This window comes from Polypterus senegalus, chromosome 1, assembly GCF_016835505.1.
Source record: "Polypterus senegalus isolate Bchr_013 chromosome 1, ASM1683550v1, whole genome shotgun sequence".
In the NCBI taxonomy this organism is placed as follows: Eukaryota; Metazoa; Chordata; class Cladistia; order Polypteriformes; family Polypteridae; genus Polypterus; species Polypterus senegalus.
In genome coordinates, this window is record NC_053154.1 from 279,627,425 (window position 1) to 279,650,053 (window position 22,629).

General features: G+C 37.6%; 1 protein-coding gene across 1 annotated transcript in view; it reads right to left on the reverse strand.

Moving 5' to 3' along the window:
• LOC120542697 (E3 ubiquitin-protein ligase TRIM8-like) overlaps positions 1-18,786 on the reverse strand; it is a 31,703-nt gene extending 12,917 nt beyond the window's left edge. The window contains exon 1 of the mRNA XM_039775314.1: positions 16,972-18,786. Within this exon, the coding sequence (XP_039631248.1) occupies positions 16,972-17,544 (573 nt within the window). The 5' untranslated portion in view covers positions 17,545-18,786. The remainder of the gene's footprint in view (positions 1-16,971) is intronic.
• Positions 18,787-22,629: the final 3,843 nt, after the last annotated feature.

The window sequence follows — 22,629 nt, forward strand, 5'->3', positions numbered from 1 at the left end:
AGGACTATGTATGTACTCCCAGAGCCACCTGCCATATATAAAAGGCGGCCCGCAGGCCACATGCGGCCCAGGCCCGGTTATCATTTCTACTTAGTATGTCAGTTGTGAATGAAATCATCGAAAATTTAAACTAATTATATCGTTATGCGGATGTGCCGTTAACAATGTGTCAGTACAGGCTCCACCTTGCATCTATCTGAACAGTATAAAGGCTAGTTTATATCCCTCACTGGGTGCGAGGAAGTGCCGGTGGAAATGACGTCAGACTTGGAGACGTGCACAGGAAAATATTTCTAAGTACATGGTGCTGCTGAGGGGACAGCTGTGAATTTCAGCGACAGGCTGGTTACATTTGTGCTGGAATAATAAACGGATGAATATGATGCAACCGGTCATCAGAACAAAAAGGTAGTCATGCAGAACATTTGAAATTCATCTGCCCATCACATAGGTCCTCTGTTATGAATATATCTGTGCTCTGTGGAATTCAGTTGTCCTTCTGATTTGGTGCAGCACAATAAGGTATGACTGTCCCAATCACCTTGTGTTTGCACATCTTTGCATGCCGTTTCTCTTTTGATTAAACTTTACTCCATGCAAAATGCTGGCCTGTCTGTTAGTAAACATGTACGAGCAGTTGCCTGCGCGCTGTTTCGTCACGCATAGATGTGATGAAGTCTGCATTTTAAGGTTGAAGGTGTATTAAAGTCGTTTTATCAGGATGCTCTGTGATTGATGGCGGACAGTAGACTTTGTTAAAATTCCACTTTTTTTAGTTGTTACTTCAGTCATTTTGGCAATAAACTCTTCAACGGGAGCTCTTCAACAGAGAAACAGGGAAAATAAGATTTATTAAAAAAACAATACTACCAATAATTATAATTAACCTGTAATGACGCACTGCAAGATAACATGCAGTGAATACACCGGACTTAACTTGCCTGCTGTCAAGAGTTGATTCTACAATAAAATAAAATAAAGATAAAATGAGTAATTCCAAAACCCTTTGTTTTTAAAATAAAGCTATAGTGCAGAGTTTCAGAGTAGTATATGTGTGCCAGATTTCAGGCTACAGGTTATTTAATTTTGACCTTGACCTTCCTGGGTTGATCTTTGACGTTGGAGGTCAATCATCACCCCGAAAGTGGACAGCAGACATCACATAGTATATGTGTACCAAATTTCACATCAATAGGTCAAACAGTTTGCGAGCTACAGGTGATTTAAAAATCCTGGACAGAAAAACGGACAGCCACGGTACCATATTATATAAGAAGATAATGCATTACTTTACACCCAAGAACTCTGCACAAAGACATCTACTTTCATGTCATATGTGGTGCCTTGCATTTACTGAGGTGGTTTTCTTCTGGGGAAGGGGGGTCGTTGAAACAATTTTAACAGGAAAGGCTTTGTCATGGAACTAAAAATTTAACCTCTGTCATATGACTGATTAAAACTGTGTGAATGAAATAGTTCTATGAAAAAAAGAAAAAAAAACCCTTGCCGGTCATGACCAGCCATTTAACACTAGAATTCCTGAAGCCAACGAAAAAAACTCATAATCCCGGCCCATCTTAAATCCATTTGCAAATCTCCATCAGCATCTTTTATTTTGTAAATGTGTCTATCAGCACAAGCAGCAAGCTATCCCATCCCCCCACCACCAGAGATCATCTCCAGCAAAACGTTTTCCCAGCTCAAGTCAAGGCTCCTTATATGCGCGTGTGGTGCCTGGAGTTGTATAGGCTAAATAAGATATCGTCATTTGGAATGCATACATTTCATGTGTGTTCCATGTCTACAATGATCTGTGTAAAATTGTAGGATGAACTGCAAGGCAGGAATAATTGAACACATGGCTAAAAGAGAAACACTTTTCATATTCTAGTAATAATTGACAAAATGTACACATGAAGTGTATAATGTGTGAAGACTGAAGTCCAAATATCAAAAACAATTTCACAACAGGTACAAATATAGCAAAACAAGTGCACTTTTACTCAAGAATATTACCGGAGAAACAGAAATTGGGTTAGGGTACAACACTGACATAATAGCTTGATTGACACAGCGGTAAGAACTGCTGACTGGCAATCTAAAGGTTGCTGGTTCGATTCAGAGTGCACCCGTTTTGAGTAGTGAGCTGCTCTTAGTCTAACTGATATACAATAAAAACATACATTTGATTTGTGACCAAATGTAAAAGGGAAACAAATAAACAATACTAGTTTTTAAATACGTTAATTTGTGTTGATTTAAAATTTGTCATTAACTGCTGCTGAAAATATCTGGCCCAGCTAAATTTCTTGGTTTGAAAATCTGGCCCAACTTAAATTATAATTGAATAGCCCTGCCCTAGAGGGTAAATTAGAACAAGCAGAAAAAAAAAAACCTTTAAAATGTCAGACATGAACTTGCAGATATCCAGTCTTGGCATTCATCTTCATCTATCATTTTGGCTCTGCTCTGAGATTTTAAAGGCAGTGAGGACATCATGAGTGTGTCCTGTCTACTCATGCAATTACAACATGGGTGCGTAATTTTGAAGAAACGGGTTCTGCCTTTAAAAAAAGTCCCCAGGTGGTGCCTCTTCGCATACTGCCCGACAGCTGATGGCAGCTATTCAACGATTGTTTGGAAGGTGCATCACTTCACGCATTGTTTCATTTCTGGTATTTCAGATAGGTGTTCAATACTGATCTATAATACCTGTAACCTAAATACTACTGTCACAGTACTGCAAACTTGATTTTCTAAAAGTCACATTTAAACTATACACTGGATTTCAGCTTGACATAATAGAATTTTTCTTCTTTACGGTTCATAATAAATGTATTTCCATACCCAGATCCTTGTGTGAAACATCTATATTTAATATATATTTATCCAGGTTCTTTTGTGGATTGTTCAGCATTCTAATTAGACTCTTTCATTATCTAGTTGCAAGACTGAGTAGTAGGCCCCATTCTGTTTCAACTTAAAGATAAAATCAATATAGACTGTCTGGACCATTATTGTTATTAAGACTACTAAGCTGTTCTGATTTCTTTCCTAACAAGTTTTGAAATATTCTTTTGCCAATTTTGATATACACAATTGCTAAATTTTAATACTGTAAATACACACATGAATACACACATACAATGAAGTTACTATTAAATTTGATTAAAATATATGACCAAGATATAACTTATGACTCAAATGACTATTACTGCTTGAATTACAAATGTATACAATTACTATTCACACAACAGCAAAGAACACACCTTTCTTAGCGATTACTCCAGTGTCCTAATGGTAAAAACTCTCTTAGCTCACTCATCATTCATTACTCATGTTTAAATGCTAATGGAGGATTAAAGAATCCTCCGAAATTGTGCTAGCAAAGGCTGAATCTTGTTATTCTGTTTAATAACGCAAATCATTTTTTTTTCCCTGCTTTGCAAAGTACTGTACTGGAATTCCTGCAGTTCAATTCTAGCTTCATAAAATGGCCAAATAACACAGAAACATTATTTTATTGTTGCTTGACAAATAAACATTATTCCATTCAAAAGACTGCCAAGAAACTAAAATTTTCATACAAGTGGCCACACTACTTTAAGTGAAGATGGCAAACTGAATCAAACCAGGACAGAAAAAGATACGCAAGACCCTGACATACTTAATACATTTTTATTGTTTTGTGCAGTTGTATTTCAGAGCCTGCAGTTTGTTAAACAACCACCTAGTTTGCAAAGACCTGTAGTAGTTATCACAAGGAGAAATATGAAATGATGCCTTGGAGGGAAGTTTAAAAGAAAAAGCCATGTAAGAAGCTGGCAAATAAGTTAAAATGGGTCAAATGTTTTTAATCACCCAGTAAATCACATTTCAATGTTTGTATTTTTTTTGTCCATTTGAGTCCAACCACACTTTTGCTGGTAACACCACTGGTATTTGGCACATTTTTCCTTAAGTCTTCAATTTACTTCACTTCAGTTAACGGAAAGAGTTAAGCTTAAAAGGAGAATCACATGTCCTATTAGTGAACAGTCAATGCGAGTCTGGATTAGAAAGATTGTGTTTCACGAATATCCTGAAATTATTTGAGGAAGCAACATAAACATACAATCAAGAGAGGTTCATGTGATTTAAAAACCTTCTGAAAAAAATCAAGATAAAGACCCATATGAGAGGCTTGTGATCAAAGTTAAAGGAGTGCAAATTCAATGCAGAGTGTGTAGAAAGGGGTGAAACTGGATTAAATACAGGAACCAAAAGGTTGTGGTGCAACTTACTTTTGCTAAAAATTATACCAACTGGGTATCAGTGTTATAGGCAACTTCACTCTTTAATTTACAATGACTTATTGGATAGTCAGCTTGTTACTTATATTCTTATGTTTACAGATGATACCAACCTTGATGGAATGGCAGACAATCTAAAATCAACTAAATCATTACAGATTAAATTTAGACTTGGACAAATTCATTGCAAAATAAATTTAAGTAAATGTCATGTATTACACAAAGGAAGCAAAAAAGTGAGATTTGAATATATAAATGGTAGACTTGAAGCTTGTAAGTACACTCTGTGATCAGATAGTGGACACTTCATGTTCTGCATTCACTGAATAAAAACGATTAATGCTGCTAATTGGATCTTTTGATACCCAAGTGATATGTGGAGAACAAACCAAATGAGAAGCTAAATAACTAAATCTAGACTACTGTGTAAAGTTAGTTTCCATATTCCAAAAACATGTAACTAAATATGAGAAAAAATAAAATTGAACCTTTTTAGATTGCACAAATGGAGATTAAAAGGCTATATATCTTTATTATTACAAAGAAAAATTAACACAATGGATGCAAGCTGTCATTTTAAAAGAAGCTGTTGAACAAGAGCACAGGGACAGAGGTGGAAACTTATTAACAGTATATTTCACACAAACAAGGTTTTTCTTAACACAGATTATAGAGACATGGAATACGTTACAGAATAATGTGGCAGATATACATACTTTGTGGAAATTAAAAATGTAACAACTTTATTTTGGAATAATGGGATAAATTTCATTGATAAGTTGTTAAAATCTTTTGTGAAATTGCCTGTTCTTATTAACATGTTCTAATTAAGGCTTTAGTTTAAGTCGCACTAAGGCACACAATTAATTGTATATTAATCGCGATTACAACTATAGCTACCACAATATATTCACAAAATTACCACATTCCATATAGTAGTATTGCTCAGCCAGGAACTGAGGTTTCCCAGTTACAGACTGCTCTGAACCGTAAATGAGTGTTGCAATGAAGCACTCTCTTCCAAAAAGTTTACTTTTCTCTTACATGTCTGCTGCAACCTCTAGAAAAACTGAAAGTAATGTGTTAACCTGACACTTTTTATAAGTTTTAATACCAAAATGAAAATTACCCGTAATTTGGAATTTTTTTCTCCCCCAGTAATAATGCTGATCAAAAACATGGTGCAAATTGCTACAGTACTACAAGCATACATTTATGCAACTGTCTAAAATTTAATCACATAGTTTACTATGGGGGGGGAGCATGAAAGATTAGGTAGCAGCATCAAATTCCAGTAACGATGGGTCCATTAATTACCTGTTAATGGCTATAATGCAGACCCATATCGTGTATACCATTAAAAGCAAATTCTATTATATGCTATATATTAATATTTTACACACTTAATGTGCTTACATACCTGTATTATCAGGTTGTGTTTGTATTGTTTTCTTAATCTTGCATTACTGCTATTTTATAAAAAAAAAACACATGCAAATTATGTTTTAACACAGCGGGGCCCCAATGTTACATTTCTATGTTTAACATTCTTAAATCATGGTTAACAATTGGGTTCGGGGTTGTATTTAATTTCATGATTTGTACATGATTTATTGTACTGTGAAATACTGTGTAATTAAGTCAAAAAACCATTGCATATTACTTTTATTAAATCTCATCTTTCTACTGTAAAACAAGCAAAACACTAAAAGTACAAAGTCAGGAGTATAGAAAGTATAATGATACAAATAACAATAATATGAACACAGCACACTGCACACGTGCAAGTGACAAGCGTAACTTTTGGATTCACCAGAATCACTTTGTTTCACGGACTGTTTCAACTTTACTGCCTGAACACAGATTCACCTTGTCATCACTGCCGATGAGGAGTTTCTGATGAGACGCCATTATGAGGACAGGAGAAGATGCGTCTACAGTAACGCTCGGGCCTGATGCTTATACAAGACATGCCTATATCAATTCTGAAGTAATGCTCAGTTCTAACGCTGTTGGCACTTTTACAGCCAGAGTAATCCTTCGGTCTTGCGCAAGACATGTCTATACAGTTGCCAAAACGACATTCAGGACTAACGCCTTTAGCACTGTTTTTACAACCGAAGCGATGCTTAGGTCTAATGCTAAGAAAGTTAAAACACCAAGTTAATTTTTAATTTTTCAACTAATCCATTGTTAACATTTTTATGTGAAAGTGTTAAAGTGGATATCTACAAAATGAAGGTTCTATTCTGAATGTATAGAGAATATAGAATATGCAGTTGATAAGACAAAACACATTTCACTGTAGTGAATTCAAAATTATATCAAACACAATAATCGTCAATTAATAACTATGGCATATTCATGCACCCCTTACTCCATCTTCTGTAGCTTAAAAAAAAAAAAAAAAAAAGAACCTTTAAAAATATATATAATTTTAGTACAGCATATTTGTCTACTGGCTTAATGAATCAGACTTTTTACAGTTTTCAGAAAAGCCAAAAAAAAAAAACAAAACGACAAGACAGTATGCAGCTGTTCGGTTTAAACACACATTATGCCCCACCCAGCACTCACAGCAGCAAACTGAAGCCAAGGAGAAGCACAACAAATCCACAGCATGGAACCATCTACTGCATACAATACAATGGAGAGTTGACAAGTAAATGTGTTTTTGCATTTTAAGTCTAGCTATGAAATGAGCACTATAATAAACTGTACACGTTAAACAGCCCATGTCATTTCCTATCAGCGGAATACTAATAAGAATGGAATTCCTTGCTTACGACAGCACAAAGACGATTCAGATTTATACAAGCAAAACAGGTTACAATATGGCTACCTAATCAGATTTATTACATTACTTCAGTAAGTAAGCTTTGCAGTAAACTGTACTGGTGTCCATTTTACCAATTTAGTGTGGGGAAGGCAAAATTAATATAAACCAGCTATCCTTTATGGCATGTCTTGTTTACACCAGTTGTATCAAGTTATGAGGATACATAAATATGCATGTCTCATATAATGACTCCTTTGGAAAGTGTTACACAATAAATACAAGTTTTCAGAGTTTAAAATCTCTGCATTAACAAACCTACCCAGAATTAAATTAATCTAAAGACTAAACACACTTCAGCTTTCTATTCAAGCTTCTATGACACATAATGTACTCTTCTCAGAATGCAAAAATCCATCTTGTCATTTTGATATTTAGATTTAGTCCATTTCAAGCAAGGTGAAGGTAAGGTGTGAACACCCATTAAACCAAATGTGTTGGCCAGAATAATTAGAAAGTGACAAAAAAAAAAAAACCTCACAATACACATAAATCATCATAGTTAATCTGGAAGTAAGACTGCGAGACTCTTAATGTTTAACAGGAACACTGGACTGGCCATTAAGAAGGTCTAAAGAAGTTGTCTGCAGTCACAGTCTTCAATGAAGCTAAACAGTTCTGTGAAGGCAAAAAGAGGACTAATTCATTTTCTACTAATAACAATCCAGTACAACCTACGGCCAGCAATTAAACATTTATTCCTTTCTGATTTCCTCCATTGTCACTTTTTACAACAATGTTTTTAAAGAAACTGAATGAGAGACTCCAAGCTCATAATATTGGCCGTTTTCTAGTCCATGCAAGAAGTGGTGGATGTTGAAGGAATAAAAAAAAAAAAAAAAAAAAAAAGCTATAAAAGGACAGTTCCGTTAATGCAGAGAACCTGCTGCTGTTTTTTGTATCAATAGTTATATTAAATCATAAACTATTACAAAATATGAAATGCGCATATGCAAATATACTAAAAAAGCACTAAATACTGCCATTTTCAAGGACACACGTTTAACCAGACGGTAAACTTACTTAAAGTTAATGTTTTATTGCTGGATGATTACATGACCTTGTAAGACGTTTGGCAATAACTTATTTTGAAGCAACATGCAACAAAACACCCAGAAGCTCCTCTAGTAAACTACAAAAGAACTGACCCTACCTCAACTCCATCCCCCACATACATGTCACTGAAATTACAGAATATACCATTACAAGCACACAACTAAGAGGATTATTCAAATTAGATACATAATACACAAAACAAATACAAGAACTAGGTCAGGAACACAGGCCTCTCCCTGTAGTTAGTCCCAGGTTAGACAATATATACAATTAATTATAAAAAGACCACATGCAAATTGAATTGCTAAGCATCTAAAATGGTAAAAGCACTCAATTCTTCTAAAAGCATTAACTATATTAGAAACTGTATTTTCAGTTTAGGGTAAACATTTGCTAATAGCTACATGTATGATAATTCTCATTGTCGAAAGGGCTAAACAAATTATTACAACCATTTTAAAACACCGATTAAAAATTACTCTGAAAATAAATTAAACTGAATTCAAGAATTCTACTTTTGTATTTGCAATGCTACACTAATCTGCACATAATGAACAATTGGCAAGCAAAAGAGAACTAAAAACAGAAACTATTCAGCCAATTGAATATTTTGTCATTTGATCTTTTAAAACATGAATTACACAAAGTGCAAGACAACACCACACTAACCATTAACAATACATTTACCAATCTACAAGGATTGGAATTATGGTGAACTCTCTAAATTAAAAAATATTATGATCCAGCCCAATACACAGACCAAGAGAGTAACTGGCACTCTGCCTATACTGTAAATGCATCATTTTTTGCTCCACAGCGATTTACCACGGCCTCTTTTTAAGTTTGTGTGGTGTGCACACAGAATGACCTACACATGCCCTAGTTAATCCCTGTTTTTACTACAGTAGGACAAAAAAAATAAAATAAAATAAAAAAATTGGAGAATTCCTTATTAAACTTAGAAAAAAGGAGTCTGGCTGCAGTTTAAGGGTAAAGGTGTCTAATTCTTTTTATTTCGGGTGATCCCGTTAGGGGTTGCCACAGCGGATCATCTTCTTCCATATCTTTCTGTCCTCTGCATCTTGTTCTGTTACACCCATCACCTGCATGTCCTCTCTCATCACATCCATAAACCTTCTCTTAGGCCTTCCTCTTTTCCTCTTCCCTGGCAGCTCTATCCTTCGCATCCTTCTCCCAATATACCCAGCACCTCCCCTCTGCACATGTCCAAACCAACGCAATCTCACCACTCTGACTTTGTCTCCCAACCGTCCAACTTGAGCTGACCCTCTAATGTCCTTATTTCTAATCCTATCCATCCTCCTCACACCCAGTGCAAATCTTAGCATCTTTACACTCTGCTACCTCCAGCTCTGTCTCCTGCTTTCTGGTCAGTGCCACCGTCTCCAGCCCATATAACACAGCTGGTCTCACTACCTTCATGTAGACCTTCCCTTTGACTCTTGCTGATACCCGTCCGTCACAAATTACTCCTGACACTCTTCTCCACCCATTCCACCCTGCCAGCACCCTCTTTTTCACCTCTCTTCCACAATCCCCATTACTCTGTACTGTTGATCCCAAGTATTTAAACCAAACTCAAACAGTCATGACCCTGTCCAGTCTGGCAGTATATCCTCTAATGAAATTAACTATATGTAGTAATCAATTTTCATTTAACTTTAATCATTCACTTTGTTTCATGTTTTAGGACTACCTTGGAAAAGTATTTGCACTGTTTTAAATAGGAAGAATATCAAGTCAAATCTTAAAGTTATGTAAAATTGAATGTGAAACCTACTTAAGAGCATATACTGTATGTGCTATACTTAAGCTGTTGTGAACAAGGTGACCACATGAAGCTTATAAAAGGACTAGGAGCAAATTGCTTGCTTTATTTAATTGGAAACCCAAAAGGGTAAGTATGGATTTGTTGTACAGAAGGGATAAGCAGATTAGAAAATGGATAGAAAGAGAAATGTGCAAAATGCAATTGGAGTTCATTAATACACAACAAAACAACTTCATTAAAAAAAAACAATGATCAAGCTACTTGATACAATCATCTTTATTTAAGCTCAGAGACACATCAGCACTAAAATGTAGGCCACGCTTCACATTTTAGGCCCTAAAGGTAAGTAAAGGCTTGAGTGATCAGTTAACACTTACTCACCAAGAGTGTTGATTTCCTTTAAAATTCAGAAGCTATTTCTGACACAATGACCTATTACTTATGCAAACAGAAAGATTTAGTCATAATTTCGCCCAGCTTTAAACACTGCAATCTCTGTGTTTCCTTCCAAATTCTGTTTTTAGGTATAAATTAACTACCGGTAGTTGAGGACTATCATATGCTAGTCATTAGTACAAATACACAATGATTTAAAGCAAGTATTTATCAATTTTTAAAAGGTTCTCAACTATTTTCTGCTTAATGGTTTGGGATGTGCCTCAAACAACACGAATTATAGACAGTTTATTATTTAAGCAAAACAAAATTTTAAATCATGTGACACTGATATTCTAAAAATTAAAGAAAATCAAAATCAAAGTATCATTTGCTGTGTCAGTTACGTGGCTTATGTGGTGCACCACTTGGCACTTCACAACATATTCACCTGACAACCTCAACTCATACAGTCTGGCTAACAACTGATTTATTTTGCATAGTGATGCTTTCTCAGGTACTCTAGTTTCCATGGTTTAACAATTGAGTGTACACTTGACAGCAGATACAACTTTTATTTGAAAGTACCCAGTGTCGATATTTAATGGTGATGCTCTGATACAGACTATCCGATTTTCATCCCAAATTACTCAGCCTGTTTCTCTATGTTTTATGGAAAGTTAGTTGTCCTTCACACAAAGTATTAGGATAGTCAAGGAATCACACATGTCATTTTGCTGCTGAACTTCCTGTACACATGGAGCGGACAGTCAAACTTTGAGAGAGAGAGAAGTGAGAAATATTGGCTTTTACATTGAAGAAAGTAAAGAAGTAATAAACAGAGAAGCACAAATTGGAGGAGTCATCCTGTGCATGGAAAGTAACAGCAGAGTGCAACAAAAGTGAGGTGAGTCCATGGCACATTAAATAAGAATGAGGTCAGACCTTCTCATTTTGTCCTGTAATTAAAATGGACACTCCTTGCGGACAGTGACCAAACTTGTGTTTAGTACAGCAGATCACATTTTTAATTAGAAAAAGAGCAGAAAGAATTTGCCCTCTCTGCTTAGTAAACAATTGGCTTGTTAGCGAAGAGCCAAACCTGTCAATTTTACATGTAAACTTGTTAAGCAAGTTAACCTTGTATCTCCTTGATAAATTTGAACATTTTCTTAAAACTGTGGCTTATACTTATGACAAGAATGGTTTTCTTTTATGGCATGTGTATTATGGGTAAATGCTTTCTGCAAATATTTAGTTAAAAAAAAGTACTTAAACCAATTTTAATATTTTTATGGCCACTGAACAATAAGCTTACATAATTTCACTCTTTGTTAATAAAAAAGGAATGGGTAACAGCTATGGTCTGCAGGTTAAATAAAAAAAATAGCACTTTAATATAGAACACAAGACTTCAATTCTGGTTGTGCAGGATATTAAAAAATTAAAAGAACAAAGAAACATCAGAAATGGCATTGGAAGTGGTCAATGCTACCAAGTAACAAAATCGGTGATCGAGACTGGTATTAAAAACACCTGATTGGAGCAGCCCTGGTCAGTAAACCTTTATTCTAAAACCGCTCATTAAAAAAAAAAAAGTCTCTCTCTCCGACTCTTTGGGGTATCATGCAGTATTTTCTATAGTGAAGTATTTGTCTATCACAAGCAATAATGTTCACATACGATAATGCACAATCAGCACCTTGTTCAATTCCCTCATATGTAAAACAATCAAACATAGCACTACATAATAAAAGGCTAGAAAACATCACATTGGCAAAGAAATCCTCCCTCACTTTGTACATGCAGATTTAGTATATTCTTCCAAAATGCTAAGAGTGATGGATCTTTAGTTCTGTGATCTTTCATTGCCGTCAATGATATAATATTAAAAGATATCTGCTCAGAAAAAGGTATTATTGTGGTCACATTGTGTTTGAACACCCTTTTCATGCATTTATTTTGCTATTTACAAAAAATGTAGATTTTTAAATACTTTTGCATAAACAAATAAGTAAATCAACAGTGACTTCACACTTTCCCCCCCCCCAAACGTCTACTGGAAATTCACATTAAGCAAATGCAGTTGGAAGCTGAAAAGTAGAACTTCAAAAACTGAATATGCAACTGGCCAACTAGTGGGGCTCATTTATGATCAGAATGTCAACGTGTCACTTTTTACAAACCACTGCCAGGTCCTTCAAATGTAATCTATGCAGCTGCTGTAAAAACCATTTGCATAACTACTTTCCTCTTAATTGCTCTTTATGTTTCTACCACTGGTCTACATTGTGCTCCTCTCTCAAATTTAATTCTGGTAGATTTCAGAAGTTACTATGAAGATAAAGGAAGGAATGAAACCTGCATATCTCTGAACTGTAAGAAGTCTCCTTTCCATGTCAGACTTCCTTTTTCATCCATTTATTCCATCTTTTTTTTGACAGCAAGTTTGATCCATAGACTATCAGAAACACAATGCATTCTCCACAAGGAGCAGCAGCTCCACCTCCTCTCCTCTTCACAGTGTTATTGTTCACAATCAGCAGTGAAAACTGGAGCTTTCAAACGAAGGGATCCCATGGTATTTATAGGACACCTTTTCATTTAACGCAGGCACAAATAAGGAACGATCGTTTATCTCTTTGTGCTCCTGTACCTTTGCTCATTTCTTCTTTGTACGCATACTCAGCTGGGAAAGCACACGCACAGCTCTTTCTCTGCTTTTTGCTCCTTGATTATGCATTCTTAATTTACATGTGTATTACTTATATTAATTTTAACAGGCTACCCTTTCAAAACTGACAGTAAATTCTAAACAGGTTATAAAAAAAGAAAATCACTTTTCAGACAGGGTTCAGTTTTTATCTTCAACTAGATTAGGGTACATATTTTACAGGCAATAAATGCAATTCACCAACAAGATGTTATAAACAGAAATATGTTAATGTGTTGTAGATATCTTAAAACAATAAGAACAATAACTATTTCTCAACACTCCAGAACTCTGTACAACGACAAACCATTAAAAAATGTACCCATCCACTTTCTATAAGTATTCCTTAGCCATCAAATTTTTACTCAGGTAGTCTTCCCAACCTATTATGTAGGGGCATCCAGTAGAATTTTCAAAGTTCTTTGAGAGTTTACAAAGGGTAAAAAGTTTGGACAGCACTGCTTTAGTCTACAGTAATTTTTATTGGAGATTTCACTAACTGAACTCTACTAATTTGTAAATGTGAAATATCTGAAGCTTCTGAACAAGTACACTACCTAATGAACAATACTGTTTAAAAATATTACATTAATGGAAGCAAGTATTAAAGAATGCACTGCTGTCCTTGAATACAAGTCAATCGCAGAGGCTTTTGAACAAGTGAACTCCCTCAAAAGGAACCTAGTGATATATATATTTTTGATAAAAAATAATGTGATCTTCATTTAGATATGCTTGTCTACTCATACTAAATGAAAGCACGAAATATCAATACTTTTCAAAGTACTTTATCGAAGAAGGGAATTTCAATATTGTGACACCCTAGATCATTTGTAAATCGTTGAATCTGAAATCCTTCATGAACAATACTTAATGGTATGAACCCAAATAAGAACCAAGTTATTTAATGTCACCTGTAAAAGGTGGAGAGGAGCATTTTTAGAGGTGTGACCAACTGATCGGGCCACAAACAACTAAACACCAGCTACAATGCTTCATGATTAGAAGTCAGCTGAACCCATTTCCCTTCCATCTACGCCATCCACATTAAAGAAAAACTACACGTTTAAAAGATTTTACAGAACACTCACCAAGAGCTTACATATGACCTATGAGAAGAAATTGTCACAAAAAGGAACACAATGTTAGAAAATAAAAAAGGAGTCCAGAATCTCACATTTATTGGCCCATTGTTCATGCATACAAGGAAATGTGACTTATAAATTATATTACAACATCATATACAAAAAGTATGTGTAGGCAGGAATAAAAATATGCCTGAAGAGTGCAAAACAGATTAAGAAATCCTGAATGAATACAAAGTTGAGCATTAGCTATATGTAACACTACTGCACAATATTGGGAAGGTGGCACCCATCCTGGGCAGGGACAGCTAAATTAACCATTTATGATGGCATGTGGAAAGGAGATACTCATATCTGCTTGTTCTGGCAAAGTTTAATCAATAACGCCACATCAATAACGATTACATCTTGCCTGAAGAAGGGGCCCGAGTTGCCTTGAAAGCTTGCATATCGTAATCTTTTTAGTTAGCCAATAAAAGGTGTCATTTTGCTTGGCTCTTCTCTACATTCATAATGGCTAACACGGTACAACACCCTAGTACTACTCAATAACGCCACTATAGTAAACTACAAAATGTAAAGTGTGCAGTCCTACTGGAGCACCGGCTAGTCATGCTATATACCAGAAAGAATACTCTAGCCACTTTAGTTTTCAGGTACCAATGCTGCAGCTCACAAGCTTGTTTTATTTCTGGTTTTTGATTTAATTTTACCCAGGGGCCAATTCCTACATGCAGTTGAACTTTGTACTTAATGTGATATTTCCTTGTTTATACATTTAGTTCTTTGGTACATAAACACCTAGTAACAGGTTGCTATATTCTTTGGGACTGGAAAGTAAAGGCTTGAACAGTCTATTCATAGGAATTTTTGCTTAGAGTAACTTCAAATTTCTTATTGAAGATGTTTAATGATGTACTCTATGTGTCACTTAAATAATGAGCAAAACAAGACGTTCTAGTTGAAGACACTATTTTATACCTTTAAATGCAATTGTCAAACTATCTTCAAAGAAATGAATGAAGAAAACTACCACTATACAATTTTTGGGGTATGGGAAGTCAGAGCCTATCCCAAGAACATCAGACAAGAACCACTCCTGAAGCAGGCGTAGACACATCCACAGACACATGACCATATCCAATTCCCCAGGAATAATCCACACATTTTTTTTTTTTTTTTGTTACTTACCCCATGTATTTTGTAGTGATGGACAATTCCTGGCTTTTGAATTGAAGACCTGCCACCAACCCCAACCCCACATTGATTGGTCAAGAGTCCTATCTTCAGTTCAAAAGCACAAACAGAATACACCATTTCTGTTTATGTACACCAATTTTTCTGGTAGTAGTAAAATATTATTGCAAGAAATGCATGCAGTTTGCACACATTGAGCATACGACTGGACAGCAGACATTTCGATTATATGACAACAGTAACATTAGAATTTTTCTGGACATTTTCATATTGTTTCCCATTGAACAGAGCCACTACATTTCATTATATCATAAACTATTTGGTCTTGTTGTTTATGAAAACATGAGATTTGTTTCCTCCAGCCATCACTACAAATCACATGAGGTAAGTATATAAAAAGATATTTTTGGGTGGAGGATTAGTTCAAGATGTATCAGGTGTTACGTTTCAGAAAATGTTTAAATAAACAACCAGAGCATTTTGAGAAATTAGAAACATCAGGAAGTCCTATTGAAAACCTAGGCAACATTACAGGAAATAAAATTCAAATATCATACATTGCTTTTCTGGGATTTTACAATGCACAGGATGTTATTTGCCTTTCAAAAAATATCGTGAAATGCAATTTGAGGAATGAAAAAAATCTGTGAGATATCGAAAATGTGAAAACGGAGTACATTTAAAATATCTTAAAATGTGAGATATTTAAAAATGCACTCAAGATGTTTGGAAATTGACATATTTGCAGACATCTATTTTGCATTTTAAAACCTCTTAAAGGCACATTTCATATGTTAAAATGCATTTGGTTAACTTTAAAATGTTAGTTCAGCTTACCATGCAGCTGCCCTAAACACTGCACCATGACACCACCCAATAAAACATATGAAGGGAAATAAATGAATAAACGGTGTATGGTGGACTAAAACCGTAACTATATTATCAATCAACCCATTTATGCATGATCTTACTCAAGACATTACAACTCAAAGCTTTGCTTTTACAATATACTGATGACACTTTAAGCCATGTTTCTTAAACCCACTTATACAGAACAGGGTTGTAGTGACTCTGGAACCTATCCCAGGCAACATCTGGCGCAAGGCCTATAACTGTCTGAGGACAGGATGGGAGCCCATCACAGGGTGAACATGCCCACCCAAATACACGCTAGGGGTCAATTTAACATCACCAGCTCACCTAACGCCTCCCCCATGGACTCGGAGAGGAAACTCAAGAGGGCACTGGGAAAACATGCAAGCTGCATGCATAAAACACCCAGAACGTGAACTACAGTCTACGTGCCACCCCAACTTCAAAATTAAGTTTAATAGTCATACGGTCACTTGCATTGCCATCCTTTTGCAAGCATATGACAGTCACATTATGCCCGATACATGCAGAAAGCACTGGATTTAGCCAAAAGGACATTACCGCTTCAGTTATGCATTAAGAACTGCAATACAAACAAATCTGGGGGACTGCGCTTATTCTCTAGCTAAATCTAATGAAAAGGAACCCGCCCAAGGGTGAGCAAACTGAGCCGGTGATCGAGGGCGCTATGAGAAAAAACAGAAGGAAAGCAAAGGGAGCGAGGGGCCCGCCTAGCAGCACACTTGACTCACCCGCATGTCGTTTCTGCGGCTCTCCACGTCACACACCGAGTGGTTGTGGTTGGCCCCACACCTGGACAGGCAGCAGTACTGGCAAACGGCCACCTGCTCGGTCTCGCAGTGGTACAGGCGGTAGGCATCATGCTGAGGACAGCTCCAGGCCCGCACATCCTCGGCCTCGACTAGGAAGTGTCCCGGATTGGAGGAAGGCTGCTGCAGGTGCGTCTGTACGTGAGACTGGCAACAGGGCGCGTTGCACCGAAGACAGACCTTCTGGGCCGGCAGTGGTGGGCCCCGGCGGCAGAAGATGCAGTGGAGCACAGTGGGGCTCTTGTCTACGTTCAGCGCGTTGAATTTCTCCACGATGTTGGTCAGCTTCAGGTTTTTCTCCAAGACCGGTTTCTGGTTGTAGGCGTGGTTGCACTCTGGACAGCGGACCAGGCCCGTGTCTTTGGACCAGGCCTCGCTGATGCAGCCGCGGCAGAAGTTGTGCTTGCATGGCAGCTGGATGGGCTCCACAAACACGTGAAGACAGATCGGGCAGATCAGCTCCTCTTCGAAGCAGTTCTTCCAGTTTTCAGCCATGGCCGCTCTCTTTTGGCTGGCTGTCTCATTAATTTTTTTAAAGACTTTTGTCTTTTTTTTTATGTCCCCGACTTCTTGATCCGTAAATAAAATGCCCGAAATACGGGAGCCAAGAGTAATTTCAAGAAAGCTGTCTCAGGTTGCTCTTAAACGAGCGAGATAAAATACACTAAGATTCCTGATGAGGGTTTTTTGGTAGGGAACTTAAACCAAAGTTGTTCCTCAGACGCTTCGCCTTAAGCCAAATAAACTGCCAGTTCGTACAGCTTTAAAAACGGTTCACATTCCAGTTGCTTACTGGGTGGTGACAGAGCCTAACCCAGAGAGACCAAAACCAATTTCAAAAATGTTCCTTAGTGAACTAAAGTTGTGCTTTTATTGATGCGTTTTCCTTTAAAACATCGCCCATTCCATAACAATACTGTTCTTATTCCAAAGGAAACGATTTTTACAATTCTAAATCCATCGGCTAATGTGAACGCCAGTAATCCGGATGGCCACAATAAAACACTCCCAGTAACAGAAGAGAAACAGTAAAGGCTCCTTATTTAAAAAGATTAAAAAAAATACAGATGAGGTCAATCATGACCCTAAAGTAATCGTCAGTTCAAGCCTTTAAAATGTAAAAAAACACAACAAGAAGGTGCTGCTTCCTCTCTCTCTCTCACACCCCTCCTCCAGAAAAACAACAGGACATCTACCGATAGTCCGCCACAGCTGCGCCTTACTTACTTACTCGGAGCGGCACGGAAGTGCGGCCTTTCTCAGGCTGGTTTCAAACGTCATTAACGTCACCAGTCGTTCCGCCCGCTGCGGGTATCTTCGAAGTGCCCTAGGGTCATGGGTGTTAAAAGCGACACGATCCAATCCAACAAGTTACTTACTGCGCGCGGGGAATCGGTATGCAGAGGAAGAAAAAAAAATCAATTCTCGGTACTGCTGGGAATATCCCTCAGGACAGGCTTCTCCAGGCAAACCAGAGCGAACCCCAATGTCCGTTTTAATTTGCGTAAAGCAGTTATCCGTAATGGTAGACAGTCGTTGCCAGCAGCAACTACGCTACAAGGCTTTTCCGTGTAACAAAGTAATCAATTACAATTTGATTCTATACACAAGGCCTCTGCCACTATTACGTCTGTGATTTCTACTAATGTGTATATATATATATACTGTATATACTTATTAAACGTATACGTACGTGGCGCAGAAGGGAATCGGCACCATTCTCAATGCTATTATTTCCCTTTTCCCCCAAATGTACCCCCTTCCTTTTCCCCCCCTCCCTTCCACCGACACCTCCTCCTCCTCTGCCGTTTGCTACAAAAGGGAAGTCAGTCCTGTACAGACGACTCTTTGAAATCGCTAACCAAAATAGATATATACATTCTTCTGTATATATAAATATTAAAATAGATTTGTTCAAATTATTTTAAGCTGGATATTCTGAAGGCTCCGCTGACGCCTTTCTATCAGACTAAACGGTCGGCGACACAATTCCCCAAAAGGCAGGATCCTACCGTTTCAGTACACGAGCTTCAGTTTCGACAAAAATAGAAACATTCTTAAATAACCAGATATATAGATATTTGCTCATAAAGACCGATAACCGCGTACAACGCTGGTTTAAATTACAGAATTCTTTAAAAAAATAATTTATACCCCTGTTTCTCTTAAAGGTAAACGCTCCGTTTTACCCTTATCACTGGCTGTCATCAGCCATCTTGTTTTCCTCTTTAAAAAAAAAGAGAGAGAGGAAAAAAACCCGACGTTTAAGAATTTTTCAACCCTTTAGAAAAGGGAAAGAGAGGAAAGTTGCGAAGGCGTCCCCAATCGTCTTACGCTTGTATTCTTTTGTAAAACGCGAGCGGTATTCTGAATCCAGTGGTGCTCTCAGTTTGGTTTAGTCCACTGTGTGATCGTGTTGTTATTTATGCTATTTCTCGCTCGCGCTCTCTCTCTCTTTACAGCAATCTTGATGTGGAGAGGAATGCGGGCGCCAAGGCTTCGGGGCTGAGACCGATTCACGTCGAATCCCTAGGCGAGTCACGTGACCCCGCCCCCCACCTATGAAAGTGGTGGGGCCGGCGCGAAAAACGGGGGCGGAGCCTGACTCTTAAAGAAGCCCTCACAGTACGGGGGCCTTGTCGCGCAAAGGCTCCGCTTCGATCCCGTGGGGGATGTCCTTTCTGCTGTCTGAATAAGTTACGGTCTGCTGCGTGTAAATGGAGCTGTGCAATAAATTTAGAATGTTTACATTTTTACTTCCGCCCGTGGATTTGCTTTGTATTTTTATAGGATGGAGGCCCCCCAACCGCCCCCCGAATTGCTCGGACTATCATGCATTTTTAAATGGCTTTAATCAATTAAGCAATCAGTGACTTAACATGCTAGATTTGTCGCGTATGGACTGCAGGAATGCATCACTCTTTACAGTAGAGAGTTGCGCAAGTTGCACCTGACGTGCAATGCGGTAAACGCTAATAATCACATTAAAAAGCACATCTCACGTGTGTATAGTAAAGTTATTTATCTTTTCTGTAAAATGTCCCAAAATGTGTCCGAAAATGAAGATCTTACGGCCTTTATAGTACTCGTCAGCGTTTACCGATCGCACCCAGGGATCTACAAAATTTTCGGGGCTGGGAGTAGAATGCGCAGTACGTTAACCCCTTTCTTTGCACAAACAGACAATGGCAAGAATCCAGTTGATTTATTTAATTCAATTGGGAATTCTTCGCACAAATGGGTCAGTTTCGTTATAACATTTTGTGTCATGATGCACCCGCTCTGCCCGTAGCGGGAAGCTAGGAGATTCCCGGTTCAAAGGAGGACTTATTTGTCATTTTTAAAAACCGGAGGCACCATACAGAGAATGACAATGGTGACATTACCTGGGACAGACGGGGGAGGGGATAGCCTGAAATTTCAAAGAAAACGACACCTACAGACAATGATACAATTTAGATGAAAAAGGGGCTGGGAAATTTAAAAGGGCAACAGCCCAGGATCCAGAGAGCCGGAGTGTGGCGTTGTGGGAGGCCCACTGTGCTCGAGTCGGGGTGTGGGGAGCGACATCAAAGGGCAGCGCTGTTTCGCAAAACCGAGGTAAGGGAATTGTTTATAAAAAAAAAAACAAAGGGGAACGAAGATTGACTTCCTTAAGTCAAGAAATCAACCATCGATTAAGAGAGAAATTTTTAAATCCCAGATATAATGCTGAAATTGGAATTTGTGTACAAAATGACGTATACAGTACATCGATATGCATTACTCATTATTTAGACGAACTCCAGTGCAAAGCTATTGACTGGCAGAGATGATTCCTCTGTTTTGATCAGTCATGTGCTTTTCGTCTCGTTAGGTTCATTATTGTCACGGAATCTTGTCGGGAACCTATACTGAAGACACCCAGTTTAGAGAATGAATAGATATTTATGCAAGTGTTTTCACAGTGTTTCAATAATTGTTTTGAAATATTTATTAATTTCTCTGTCGCCGTTATCCGAGGCAACTTACAGCATTTGAGATACAATTGGTTACATTTGTTTTGGTTTTCCATTTGGAGCACAAGCAGGTGAAGTGTCCTGCTCATGGTCATACAGTGTCTGTAACCAGATTTAAATCCATAACCCCAGGGTGACAATGTGGGCTGTATAATTATGCTATGTTATTAAGATGCTGCTTTATTAAGCAGAAATTTAAATGCCAATCCTGTATTTCAAATTAAACAGTAATAAGATTGCTGTTCCTATAGGAGTTATTGTAAACCAAGAAGGGCATAATTAGGAAAAGAGACCAAATACTCTACATCATAAAAAAGTGCAGTCAGTCTATTACAAATTATTTTGTGAACCAGGTTGCTGTAGTGCAAGGCAGAAGAATCCTAGTAACAATGTCTGTAAAAGTATAAACCCGCCCCAAAGTGGATGCCAGTTCACCCCGGATATATTTACTAACTCTGATCCAATTCAAAGATGTCATTCAGTCTAATAATGTGTTTGGATAGTGGATGGAAACTGCAGTTTTCAAGACCAAATCCCTTGCAAAATAGATTGTAGGGCTGGAATTGGGGAGGTGGGTGTATTTTGCTAACTAAACTCATAAGGCACACCAGCTAGGACTGATTAATATAATACAGGAGTCATAGTCCAAGTGGGGCATCTCATCATTTAATAAAGGATGCAAAATAAAAAGTTCAAAACATGTAAAAATAAAGATACTTGTCCAGCTAGCAAAAGTGCACAAGGCATGAACAAACCGTGGACAGTGCACTGGCCCATCGCAGGGTAAAAACACGCACACTAAGGGCAATTTAATGTCACAAATCCACCTAACCTGCATATTAATGGATAGTGGGAAGAAGCCAGATCACCCAGAGAAGACTCCCGCAGACACAGGGAGAACATGCAGACCCCAAGCAGGGAGGATCCAGCACTGCACCACTGCACTACCATGCCACCCCATGTTAAAAATATAGTCAAAATCTAATTTTATTTTCCTTCAATCATTTTAATAATATTCCTAGACTCTTAGATACAAATTAGTTTCACTTTTACTTAGACTGCAAAAACTATAATGTCTTTCAATATTTTTTGTCCAGTTCAGTGTTTTGAACATTAGAACATTAGAAAATAATTGACTAGGATGGGTCATTAAGCCCAACAAAGCTTGCCAATTCTGTCCACCTAATTTATCCAAAATAACATCACTCTGAGATCTGAAGGTCACTAATGTCCTACTGTCTACCACACTACTTGGTAAATTGTTACATGTATCTATGGTTCTCTATGTGAAGAAAAGCTTTCAAACACTTGAGTGAAACTGTGACATGCATGCATGTCATTGGCCCTCCCCACCCCAAGCTCTTCCCAGGTATGTAATACCACTCCAGGCCAAGAGGAGGTGCTGCCACTCATTTTCTTGTCTTTTCTTTCCTCCACAGTACCAAGAAACCACCCAGCAGTGATGTGCAGTGAGGTTCATGGCTGGTGAGGCGCAGACTCCTTCAGAGTCAGATTTACAAGTATATGAACCCCAAAGAGCCGCTTATTAACTATTTGATTGGCAGCCTGCACATTGGTTTTG